At 41.1% G+C, this 13,247-nt stretch overlaps 2 protein-coding genes across 3 annotated transcripts; both read left to right on the top strand.

Moving 5' to 3' along the window:
* The first annotated feature begins 1,326 nt into the window (after positions 1 to 1,326).
* Positions 1,327 to 4,232, top strand: ptcd2 (pentatricopeptide repeat domain 2). The gene is made up of 10 exons (XM_054758236.1): positions 1,327 to 1,468; positions 1,686 to 1,778; positions 1,843 to 1,972; positions 2,049 to 2,166; positions 3,115 to 3,193; positions 3,255 to 3,346; positions 3,477 to 3,590; positions 3,662 to 3,736; positions 3,800 to 3,913; positions 4,011 to 4,232. Exons 1-10 carry the CDS (start codon positions 1,357 to 1,359, stop codon positions 4,230 to 4,232), a joined length of 1,149 nt encoding a protein of 382 aa, XP_054614211.1. The 5' UTR covers positions 1,327 to 1,356.
* cacfd1 (calcium channel flower domain containing 1) lies at positions 4,141 to 11,699 on the top strand. Of its 2 annotated transcripts, XM_054758263.1 has the most exons (6): positions 4,141 to 4,286; positions 5,696 to 5,805; positions 6,348 to 6,420; positions 7,590 to 7,715; positions 7,822 to 7,929; positions 9,311 to 11,699. In XM_054758263.1, exons 2-6 carry the CDS (start codon positions 5,697 to 5,699, stop codon positions 9,387 to 9,389), a joined length of 495 nt encoding a protein of 164 aa, XP_054614238.1. In that variant the 5' UTR covers positions 4,141 to 4,286; position 5,696; the 3' UTR covers positions 9,390 to 11,699. The 2 variants fall into 2 exon arrangements, with proteins under 2 accessions (XP_054614238.1, XP_054614237.1); XM_054758262.1 differs by lacking the exon at positions 4,141 to 4,286 and having other exon boundaries at positions 5,144 to 5,805.
* Positions 11,700 to 13,247: the final 1,548 nt, after the last annotated feature.

Consider the following 13,247-nt stretch of genomic DNA (forward strand, 5'->3'; position numbering starts at 1 on the left):
TCTGTGAGGGGTTGGCATGTTCACAAAATTGGACAAGTGCTTTAGAAAATGAATGGATGTCACTGCTTGCGATAAAAGCAGAGGCCACTATTTGAGGAAATAACGCATTTATCCAAAGCACACACACACACACACACACACACACACTAGTATTTAAATTTACTGTAAGTATATACAGTATATGTATGACAGCTTACGCTGTCTTTTATAAGCCATGCAATTAGTCATGTGGTGCACAGTCTGATCAGCTGTGGCTTTGTCTCTCTCTTTCTCTCTGTGTTAAAACTCTTTCCACTGGGGACTATTGGTAATGACGATGGGACACCTCAGGCACTTTCCAAAACCACAGGGAAGTGCACACAGGGATAAATCAAAGGAGATCTAAGCGTGGCTGCTTGTCCAGGGAAATCAGAATCAGGGATTGTCCTATTATCAGCTATGCAAACACTGCTAGCGTCCTAGATTTGTGGAGCTGGATGTGAAAGAGAGAAAGTAAAAGCCCATAGAGATGCATGCACCTTGCAGGAGACCATCAATTATCCAGAGTCCTGTGGCTGATTGGCAGCGCAGGCAAATCTCAGCTGCGTGGGCTGAGACGTTTTTGTTGCTTAGGGCAACAGTGGAGCCCCTCCCTCATCCTACTTCTACCTCCTTGGATTTAAGATGTTCCCTCATCTTTGAAATTACTCTTTTCACACTCTGTTGAGATCCTGGCACAGTGTTATTTTGCGTAGTTTGTAAATCAACTTGATTTTAAACTGGAAAAGTAACTAGCTGCTAGTGGAAAAAGTCATCTCTGTATGTATTTTATACCGGGCATGTGTTTGAACGTTACTTCTCTCTGTAAAACTCTTATGGACGCCGCACAAGTCTATATTCTACATAAGAAAATAATGCTTAATCATGCTTTGAACGTTGCAAATACCTTAGCCAAAGACGTCGCAGCAGCACCACCTGCTGTTTTTTTTTGGGGGGGGGGCGTCTTTGTCAGCAATTAAAAAGTATGTTACAATTGTCTGACAAACAGTCCAAAAATAATACAATTTAGAAAAGGAAACCGTGCTAATATTTAAACAAAAGGTCAACATTTATAACATGTATATAATATAATGTATACGTTTGCTCAAGGACGCCGCCATGTTGGAAAGTACCAAATGCGTATCGTAAATAAACAGACATAAACAGAACGCTACAGGCATTCTGCTTTTTATTTTCTTCTTATCTTTTTAAAAACACAATGGCACAGAGGATAAACTCTGTATATATTTAACTGCGGTAAAACGGTGTTTCAAACGCTCCGGTGTGTTTCTTAGCCTCCACTTCGCATACTCGAACTTGGTACAATCGGCGGGCAATATGGCGCTGCGGAGGTTCAGTTCATGTTGTCGTTCATTACTGCGTGACAGCTCTTGTAGTGGAATATTGTCTGCTTTGTCACAACCAGGCTGGATTGGGTCGCGTCTAGGAGGTAAGAACAACAAGTTTGGTGTCTTTATCTGGTAAATCCGGATAGTTTTTTGTTGTTTTTAGCGTGCTCATGATTGCAAATGTTTCGAACAGTGAATGCACCATGGGTGTTATTGTTGTTTCAATATGCTGTTTCGTGGCCAATACATTGTATTTTATAATGCATACAAAATATTTTGTCATACACAAGAAACCTGCCAACAGTCTTTAATGTGCAGCTAAAAGGCATCTGCTGTCAGAAGATGCCATCAGACTACAAGACTTCCAGCGCAGGAAGCTGGCTGTGGCTCACCTCATCGCAGGATCAGATGGTAAACAAGCTCACGTCACAGAACACTGCACGTTTACTGGTCATGTGAGTCATCTCATTTGCAGGAAATTTCATTGAGCTGCTCGCTCACAAGTTGCAGAGTAACAGGCTGATTTTGCAAGATGAGCTGAAGCTGCTGCTCCACTTGTGCCAGTCCGTGGAGGACATGATGATAGCCCGGGATGCTATTTATAGGTACATTTCAATACAGAGAAGAAAGCAGTGCTACAAGTGGCCACAGTATATAATATTTTGCTTTGCACTTTTCTAGATACCATGCAGAGAACAGTAATCGGGCACACGGAGAATTCAGGTTCGGTCCTCTCTTCATGAGACTGTGCTATGAGCTGGGCCTGGAGAAGATGGCTGCTGACGTACTTACAGACAAGGTGAAACCAGACACAGACTATTTCTTCAAAGGCAAGACAGTACGTTGTGTCATTGTGGCTGTAATCGGTACATGTATTCTGATTATTCCGTACGGATCCTTCGTACCTGAATGGAGGCGTACCAATTTGCCACACATTCGGCGTTGCGATGCACCTCCACAAGCCTGGGGAGTGTGCATAAAAGCAGACTAAAAGGGGTCTCCACAGAGTCACACAGCCTGACACTCTTTTATAACTTTAGTCTGACCTGAATAAATCAACTTTTATTTAACGCAAAGCTTGTATAGCTTATATTGACCTACATTGTACTGCTTTAGCATCTGTTAATGCACAAAATATATTAAAGTGATCCTCCCACCACACATACTTTATTTGTATCTATACAGTAATTCCTTGTTTATTGCAGTTAATTGAGTCCAGACTCGGCCGTGATAATTGAATTTCCGCAATGTAGTATTCCATCTTTACAATCCATCGTTTACGACCTTTTAAATGTGTTTTAACCTCATTAGATCTCTAGACATGACGCCCCTATAGTCACCTTTACACTAATATTACCCAATATAGTAGATATAATCAGAGAAAATAAGCCATTTAAGACATAAATACAACTAAATAAAAGACATTAGGTGATCAGAGTTGAGTTTTAGCTGAATCATGGCCACGACAGTAGCCTGTGTTATTATTATTATGATTATATCATATTTAGTTCATTTAGCCATTTGTACGCTTGAAAATGCTTCATTTAGACAAAAAAAAACGTAGAATTTGCTTAAATATTCATACTTTTTTTTCTTTTTATAGGCTCTATTCAACCACAAAACAGCAGTTTTTTTAATGTTTCATTATAAAAATCCTTAAAGCTGTTGTAGGCTAAGCAGTTTAGTGTTGGGCATTTTGTTCCCTTACCGTGCCCAAAATTCATTGGTCTTCTGTTGTTCTAAACAGGAAATGAGAGGGTTTTTCAGTGACACCACCTCCTTCAACATCGCCATAGACATGTTGTTCATGAAGGGCTACCATGAAGGTAAGCCGCCTCCTCTGGCTGATCTTCTCTGCATGACGTGTTTCCAACGTGCTGCTTACAGATGCCCTGGAGGTGTTAAGATCCATGAGGAGCCAACGCGTACCGTTCAACAAAGACACACTGATGCTGGTGTCAGGCGTCTGCTACAAACTGGTAACTGCTTTTGCACGAGGCAGTTGCTCGTCGGCTGAATGAGTAGATTACGTCTTATTTTGGATGTAGAACCGGTTTGGATTTATGTTTGAAGATCTGCTTTGACAGTGAATTGATGTCCTGTTGTCAGAACACAGCAGAGTCCCACATGATCTGCACGTCTCTCATCGAGGAGGCTCAGGCCAAAGGGCAGTTCATCCTTCGACATGCTTACTGCTTTGCTGTGGCCTTAGCGCTCAGACGGGTTTGTTTTGTCCTCATTGTTTCTGCCTAAAGCGGTGCATCGTTTCCATAATAAATGATCTTTCCCTACAGAACGACATTGAAAAGGCACAGTTGTTGTTTTCACAAATAATGAGCACCGACGGACGCTTGTGTCAAAACCTAAAGGTGAACCTGCAGCTGATACTCTGATGGTATTGCTTGTTTTATAATTGCTATTTTTCCCACCAGGTTTTGTTACTCGCTATGTCAGGAGCAACGGATGATGCCATCATGCTCCTCTCTGCAGCCACAGTCTCTAAAACTCCCTCCTTTGTTAGGAAGCCAGAGTTTTCTCAAGAGGTGGTAAGGGAAACATTCTGCATTTTTTATTTATTTTTTCGTAAGAAAAGAGCTTCAGCGAGCAGTGAGGGTCCGTTCACTCCTGCGGCCTCTTTCACAGCTGGATTTGGTGCATTTGCAAACTGAGGACGGAGCACAAATGGCCAAAGCGGAGCAGGTGGCCTCTCAGCTGGAGCGAGCCGGTCAGGTGACTCGGCACACCCTCGACGACATGCTGTGCCACACGCCCACCAACAAGGCCAAGCCGGTGCAAGTAATGGAGCAGAGGCGGCTCAGCAAAAGGACGCTGAAACCGCTCCAATCCACTCTGCTGTCGGAGTGAAGTGCTCCGCCTGAGCCAAGCTTGTGTTGCCAAGGGACTCGCTCTTGATAAAAGGTGCTTTATTTGTATGAATAGTAAACAGGACACGAATGATGAGTTGAATAAAATATCTATTTAATAGTAAAAAGCAACGTTTTGTTTGGTTGCGGATGTGGCATTCTGGTAACAATGTCATTTTAAATGGGCTCAGTTGCTTTTTAGGTTAAAACCTTTTCACATTTGGAATTAATTATTGGACAGTCAATTCCAATTCACATGTTATTCAGTTAATAGATTCATATTTTGGGATATTCTGCAGACCTCCAGATCTGCTTGTCACTGCGCAAATACGCACCCGGAACGCAATCAGCTCAACAGGGTTCTACACGTGCAATATGCGTCTACATCCGGTCGGACTATTTTTCCGCAGTCAAATGTTAGGCATGTGTAATCTGCGCCATCCATCCATCCATCTATTTTACGGCAGCAAGCATTACCCCTGTTAACCCTATTCCCCAAAAATGTTATTAAGATAGATAGAAATTTGAGAAAAAACATCTTTTTTTTTTCTTATATCATATCCATTGTGCAAGTGGACAATTTATAAGCTCTCATTTCTTTGTTCCATAAATAATTTTATGTTTTTTTTCGACACTGAAAAAATAACACACAAAAGCATGTGCAAAGCTGAATCCTCAAGATGAATCCATCATTGCACTCTGCTTATGGTTGTTTACATTGTAATATAACTGCATTTTATATGTTTTAGTCTATTTATGTATGGTAAACGTAACCGGATATGACGTTTACGTCTGCGCTTCGTCCATTGCGTACGTTTTTATGAAGCTCAGTCTTGGTGGATGTCATAAGACGATAGAAACATCCCCATGTTCACAAAGTATTTTAACAAGAGACACTTATAAAATAACCTCCCAGTATATTACATACGTGAAGTATGATTATTGACCATTTATGTTCATACATTTAAAAAAACAACTACCACAGCACGTGACGTCGCAGAGACGCTGTTGTAAAAATTAGCGAAAGGAGGAATAGATGTAGTCATGCGCGGGACAGATTATCTTCCATGTACAGTGATGTACATATTGCGGAGCGACACTGCTGATTGAGAAAACATGACTTCCGGGTAGCCCTCCCACAATGCATTGCGGTCGCAGCAACCCGGAAAAGGAAACAGTGAATCTCTCAGCAACGGAATCGACGTGTTTGTTGTATTTTTTATTGTTAAAGTCAGTTGCAGGCGAGTTTTATTGAATAGGAACAACACGACATCGTTTTTAATAGAAGTTCAGAAGTGACGTTCATGCTCTCAGCAGCTTAGGCGGCGCTTGTTAGCATTAGCTAGCTGACTAATTGCTTGCTAACCCCAAAACAACAACGACGAGGCTTGTTGACTTGAAAGTGCTGCTGGGTTGAATCGGTCCAGTTAGTCGTTTACAGACACGGAATTTGGCTTCCACCAGGATGAACTCCGACGAGACCGCAGCGCCCACGAAAGCCGTCCCGGAGGATGATGGCATGACTTGGTGGTACCGATGGCTGTGCAAGATAGCTGGCGTCCTAGGAGGAATATGTAAGTACATGACATGGGTGGTCTTGGTGGTAATTCAAAATATACTGTTGGACCGTTCATGTGAAGAACGCTGACAAATAACACGATATCATGCTGTGACAAACAAGCGAAACAAAAGATGTGCCATTGTATTGCCCTTTGTCTCTCTCTTCGTCACCGATGCAGCCACCAGCTTCTGCTGGGCCCCGCCTGTGCGACTTTAGAACCTGGTGGTCCTCAACCTACTGTATCAAACAACCAACCTAGCAAAACATAATCTTTTATTGGGAATGCAGCATTGACACCAGAACCCTAGTGTATGTGTCACAGAAACCACTGCTGCATAATTTATGAGCTTTGTATTATTGAGCAGGGCAGAAACATGTGCATTAAATGTCAACACATACAACCAAACAGCACAGTTTTCCTGCATTATTCACCGGGACATGCTGTGAAAACTTTCCCTATTGCTTCCTCCTCACTGCTGAAACATTATTTGACTTACCTATTGTTCAATTTAGAGTCAATCAATTTTATGTTGTGCTCTGTCCTAAATATTGCAGCATGTGCCATCGCAGGAGTGTGGAACTGTGTCACAGTCAACCCTTTAAACATCGCCGCCGGGGTGTGGATGGTGTAAGTCAGTCCCGTCTGGATCTAGAACAGGGGTGTCCAAAATCTAATTTAACAAGAAAATTAGCAGTGATTTTACGAGAATAAATTCAAAATATTATGAGGTAACAACGTTTGAATATTAAAGGGGGAAAAACTGTCGTAAAACAAAACAATGAATAAAGTTGTAATCTTTTGGAAAATCAGGTTGGGGAAGTTATGATATTATGAGAATAAAGTCATAATTACCAGAAGAAAATTTACAAGAAGAAATGGAAATATGCGGAAAAAAATCCAAGAATAAAGTCAAAATATTAGGAGGAAAAAAGTCATATTCGAATAAGAAAAATGGCACAATTTTATGAGGATAAACCCGTAATATTTTGAGGAAAAATAATGTAATTTCAGTAGTATAGTGTTAAAATATTAAAGAAAAACATCTGGTATTTTCAAATAGTCGTAATATTATGAGAAAAGAATAAAATTGAAATAAAGTTGTAATTTTGGGGAAATTAGGTTGGGGAGAAAGTTCTAATAGTGTGGGAATAAGGTCATAATATTATTATTAATTGAAGAAAATTGATGATTTGAGAAGAGAGTTAAAATATTTGGAAAATGAAAAAAAAATAACAGCAAAAATGGGGGGGGGGGGGGGCAAAGAACGAAGTTGATGCTAATAATAAGATGTTACACCCTTATCACAAAGCCGAGATGCAGTTTTTTCTTCATATATATATATATATATATATATATATACATATCTCCAAGTGTCTTCAGTGTGTGGACCTCACTGGAAAAGGTTTTGGACACCCGTGATCTCGGGTAACACATCGTGCATATATAGTGTGACTTTATTCAAATATTTTAGAAATCTCCATGTAAACAAATGTTTATAATACAGGCTTGTATATATTCAGATATATTTATACATCATAAATATTTCACATTATTATATTGACATATTTATTATATTGTATTATATTTAAAATTATTATTCATTTATTTTCATTGTATTTATTTATTTTATTTTAATGTATAAATTTTTTCCAATCTTATAACCACCGTTATTCTGTTGTTGTTTTCCCCCCATTCCATAGTCAAACTGTGGCTATTGACTGTGTATTTGGCATGTATTGTTTATATTTTTCAAGCTTTAACAGTTAACTTATTATCACGAGCGACTGTGTGTGAAGGTTGAACGCCTTCGTGCTGTTCCTGTGCGAGGTTCCCTTTTGCTGCCAGTTTGTCGAGTTCGCAAACGCCATCGCGGCGCGTGCGGACCGCTTCCGACCCTGGCAGAAAGCCTTCTTCTACTGCGGGTGAGAGCACAGAGACGTTGCTGAATGAAAGCATGAATAATAGGGGGGAAATATGTCCTGACCTGTGTTGTTTGTTGTTTACGTCCATGGCTGCTCCCGGGCGCAGGATGGCGCTGTTCCCCATATTCCTCAGTTTCTCCTTCACCACATTGTTTGGAAACGCCATCGCCTTTGCCACGGGGGTCCTGTACGGCCTGGCGTCTTTAGGCAAAAAGTAAGATACGCCCAACTGAAAAAGCAGCCATTTTGAACTCGTGGATGTGATTCTGACTGTCTTTTCCTTGTCACCCATTAACATAGGATCTCTTTTTAAAGGCACTCTTATCATTTGTTACATCCAATTCTTAATATTATTATTTAAAATGTCGTAACATGAGCGTTTTTTTAACTTTATTGCTAATTTGTTGCTAATTCAAAGCTGATTTCCACCACATATTAGCCACAACATTAGGTACACCCGCCTTCACAACCATAATAATGCTCACTTTCCATTGGTGTTCATTTAATAATATGTTAATTGTTGTGGTTTCACATTTTGTTTAGTATACTGCAAACTACATCATATCATTTTCTATTATGGTTATTATAACACATTGGATTCTAATATAAATGTACTGTATATATATTAATGAATCATTAATACAAAAATATATTAACGATTTATAACCCAGAGCAATTTATAATCCGGAAAATACATTAATATAATAAGTATTAATTAAAATATTAACAAGTATATGTAATATGTATAATTTCAATTAAGTAGCATTATTTTTAGCATTGTTATTTAATATGATAAACATTGTATTTATATTATCCAAATAAAGACCTCCTTGTATTACGGTAGATCTCTTTAGGTTGCCCAGGTGTACTGTGTGATGATGTGTTTTATTGGGAGATGAACGATTTTTTTTTTTTTTTCCCCTAACAGATACTGATAACTTTATGCTTCTCAGGGCCGATATAGTACCGATAACGATCACTTTTTTTATGTCTACTTTTTTAAATTTAGATTTCACTGTAGTTTGTGCACACCTGGAGGTAAGAAGGATTTGAACAAATTAGGATTTGACAAACTGCACCTGTTGATTTGTCATGACATATCTATATATATCATGACATCACTACTATCAGGAGAACCAGAGTATAGAGCGGGAGGAGCCATCTAGCGTGGCCCAGAAAAGTACACTGTATTCGGGCACACGCTCCGAGCAGCGTGTGTGGCGCCACGGAGGTAACTGGCAAACCTTTCGCAAATGCTGCACTGGTGTTTCAGGTTTTTTGTGTGCTCTTAAAGTGAATGTTTGTTTACATGCGAGCTCAGAGGAAGTTACAACAGGCCGTTAACGTCACAGGCAAGAGAAAATGGAGCACTCGATTTGCTTCCTCGCACAGTATGGCTTGCATTATCGCGCCTAATTGGAGCATTTCTTTTTTATCTGTTATCAGAGCTATTTTTAATGTTATCGGATTTATTGGTATGATGTCATCATTCCCTGATATCGGCCCGATAATTATCATGCACCTCTAGTTTTCTTTTTCTTTTTAGTATCCTAACATTCCGATTAACTTCTAACGCCTAATCGCCGTCCCCGCAGAGGCGACGCAGTGACGTACGCCAGGCTGCAGCACAACAAGCAGGGCGACGAAGAGAGGATGACCGGGACGACAGAGTGAGCCCTCCTGTCGTGCTTCTTCCTCCTCCAATCTTTGTTTTTGACTGCAGTCCTAACAGAGGAACGTTCATCCCTCTCCTGCACCCATCTACCTCCTCCTCCTCTTCCTCTCCTTGCTGTCACGACGGAACAGCTTTTATTTATGTATTTATTATGCTGTCATTGGACTTGCCGTATTCATCACCTGAGCGTGCAAGACATTTCTTCCTTTTTATGGTTTTTTTTTGTTTCTTGCACTGTTTCGCTGCTAACTGTGTTTAGCCCACAAGCCCCTTTCTTCAGGACAGGAACAGTTTGCTGATTGTGTGATGTGCTTATATGACTCAAGATTTTCATTATTTTTGTGATTGCGCAGCTTGAAACTTTTGAGTGACGTCGCCTTTCCTGACTCGCGATGGCTTCTTTGCGGCCTGAGCTTGAATGTATTTATTGTTTGTTTCTCGTGGCTGAGATCATGAAGTCTTAGCCGCTGGCCTGAACCTTTGCTCACTTGCAGTTTTAGCAGAACGAGCCAGAATATTATATTGTATTTTTGCGTTTGTAAAAATGTTTGTATTTACCGTATTTCCTCATAGAGCGCCACTTTCTCTTGAATTTCACCGTAAACGTCAGCTTTACCGATGCCCAACCGTGTGTGTTGGCCATCACTAATCGTTGTCTTCTTATTAAGTATAGTGCAACCTCAGATTTTGTTTGTAATTCGTTCCAAAAGGTCCGTCTTCTACGGCTTTTCCAAAGTCGGGTCACGGGGGCAGCAGCCTAAGCAGGGAAGCCCAGACTTCCCTCTCCCTGGCCACTTAGACCACCTCCTCCTGGTGGATCCCGAGGCGTTCCCAGGCCAGGTGAGAGACATAGTTTCTCCAACGTGTCCTGGGTCTTCCCCAAGGCCTCCTCCAAGGTCCAGGGAGGCGTCTGGGAGGTATCCTGACCAGATGCCCGAGCCACCTCGTTTGGCTCCTCTCAATGCGGAGGAGCAGCGGTTCTACTTGTCTGAATATAAGAAACGTACAAAGGCAACTAGACGCAATTGAGTCCAAATGGAGTGCACTACTTGGCTGCAACCAGCAGAGGCACTGTTCGTTCAGTCTCTACTACACTGCGTTCCAAGTCATTATGCAAATGGTATTTTCCTCTGATTTTGCTTTTCCTGATTTTTGGTCTTTTTCACACCTTCAGTGACCATAAAAGGCCTACCAGCTCTCTCCCAATGATTCCGAACCAAAAGATGACTCAGCCACCTTCTTGCTGACATCACAGCCTTGTAGAGATATGCTGGCCACACTGTTTGCTGCTTTGTAAAGGCTTTTTAGCAGGCGCTCTCTTCATTCCATACATTTGTTGGGCAGAAACCTTTCCCATGATGCATCCTGGCTGTCATCTGAATCAGCCACACATTTCTTCACCACATGAAAGTTTCTGTGCATGATTGAATGTTTTCAGGCCTTGTCCAAGGCACCCTTGGACAAGGCCTGAAAACCTTTTTCTTTCCCATATTGCTTGAAATCTGTGGCATGCTTAATCATGTGGAACATCATTTTTAAGTAGTTTTCTTTTAATTGGGCTCACCAGGCCAACTAATTATGACAGTCATCCATCCATTTCATTGAAAAACAACAAATTTATTTGATACTAAATTGCTATTTGCTTAATAATTTGGAACACAGTGTAGATTGCTGTCTAAAGAAGTACAAAATGATGTTATTTATGTGCGACATCCACTACAGGCAACGTTATTCTATGGATTTATGAATTAACAGAGTATTTTAAAAGTAATTTATTAATTTTTGCCAATTAAATAAGGAGATGTAGTCAAATGCCCACCCGTAGATGTGGTAACCATGAAATGAATGGGGAGGCAGCTACTTGAGGACATATGGTATTTAACAACCTGTTAGTGGTTCCTTTCACTTTCCCTACCAAAACCCGTCAAAGACTTAAAAAGGGACACGGAACGATTGCCCATCACCATCAGATTCCTGCTTTGCCTTTGTTGTGCTGGTGTTGTGCAATGTACGATTTGTGTTGCTTGTGTGTGTGTTTGTTTTATTAATCGTCCCTAATAAGGAAAGTTTGGGAGCAAATGTTTACGTCTCACAGCAGTTTACTGGCTGTCACTTCCTGCTCTCAGGTACAAAAGCACCAATATAGACACACAGGTGACCTTCACACGTTCATGTAGAAGCCACAGGGAGATGTGGAGAAACGGATGAAACAAAACCAGCTGCTGTGTGCTTTTCCTTACGGGATGTGTGGACATTGTGTGTTGTGACTTGAATCTTCTGATTGGTCAATTAAACAAACCTGCAACTTACTCTCTTGTGGCTCTTTATTCACGAGTAGTCTACTTTCTGATGGAGACTACAAGAGAAGGTAAACGTGCACCATTTATTGGGATCCAATACTTATACACTCCGGATCAAAAATTTTAAGATCAGTTGAAAAATTGCAGGAATGTACATTTTGCACTGTTGGATCTCAGGGAGGTTCTCAGTGGAGCTTCAAAATGCAAAAACATGAAATAGGAGTGAGACAAAACTTTATTGCAAACGAGCATTAAAGTGAAAAGTTTAAGAGCACAGCCTTTAAAAGCCGAAGTCTTGGCAAAAATGTGTATTGAATGTGATGGCAAAGGCAAAACAGCTTTCTCTCTTTGAACGTGGTGGGATTGTTGAGATGCACAAGCGAGGCCTCTCGCAGTGCGCCATTGCTGCTGTGGTTGGACGCAGCAATGGACAACAGTCATTTCAAACTTCTGGAAAAACATCCTGAGAAACTCAAGTGGTAGACACAAAAAAATGCAGCTGCCGGTCAAGACACAGGACCATCCTTGGGACAAATGAAGGTTGTTACCGGTGCCGAGTGCAGTCCAGCAGCCATCAGATGACAGCTGCCAGAGACGGCAGCTGTATCCTTCAAGGCCACAAAATTGCCCCTTTTGGAATTTACAGGAGAGCACCAAACACGGGACATTGAAAGGTGGAAGAAAGTTTTCTTCTCCCTTGACGGTCCTGATGGCTTCCAACATTACTGGCATGCCAAAGAGATCCCACCTGAGATGTTTTCTACATGGCACAGTGGAGGGGGCGCCATCATGATCCTTCAATGGAACAATGGAGCTTCAGGTTGTGCAGGGGCGTCAAACGGCAGCCGGCTAGGTGGAGATGTTGCAGGGGACGTCCCTCATGACTGAAGGCCCTCGTCTGTGTGGTCATGACTGGCTTTTTCAACAGGACAACGCTGCACTTCACAAAGGACTTCTTCCAGAGGAATAAGCTCACTCTTTTGGACCATCCTGCGTGTTCCCCTCATCTACATCCAATGGAGAACATTTGGGGATGGATGGCAAGGGAAGTTTACAACAATGGACATCAGTTCCAGACAGTGGATGCCCTCCGTGAAGCCATCTTCACCACCTGGAGCAACATTCCCACTAGCCTCCTGGAAACACTGGCATCAAGCATGAACAAACCCATTTTTAGATGATTAACAAAAATGGCGCAGCTACTCATTACTTCTTTTTACAAAATGTTATTTCTATTTTAGGGGGTTTTGGGTTTGTTTGAGCTGTGTTGTTAAACTTGATCAGCTGATTTCATTTTAAAGCTTGCCTGCAATAAATTACTTACTCTAAAATGTTTTGGTCTCACTCCCATTTCTTCTTTTCTGCATTTTGAAGCTCCACTTAGAACCTCCTTAATATCCAACAGTGCAAAATGTGCATGCTTGCAATTTTTCAACTGGTCTTAATGTTTTGATCAGGAGTGCATATACACTTGAAATGTATATATAATAACTTTTTTTAGGGTGGCGTTTTCAATCATGTCATGAAGTCCAGAAGTCGCTTGTCAAAGTCGTCCCG

Source organism: Dunckerocampus dactyliophorus, chromosome 17 (assembly GCF_027744805.1).
Source record: "Dunckerocampus dactyliophorus isolate RoL2022-P2 chromosome 17, RoL_Ddac_1.1, whole genome shotgun sequence".
NCBI lineage: Eukaryota > Metazoa > Chordata > Actinopteri > Syngnathiformes > Syngnathidae > Dunckerocampus > Dunckerocampus dactyliophorus.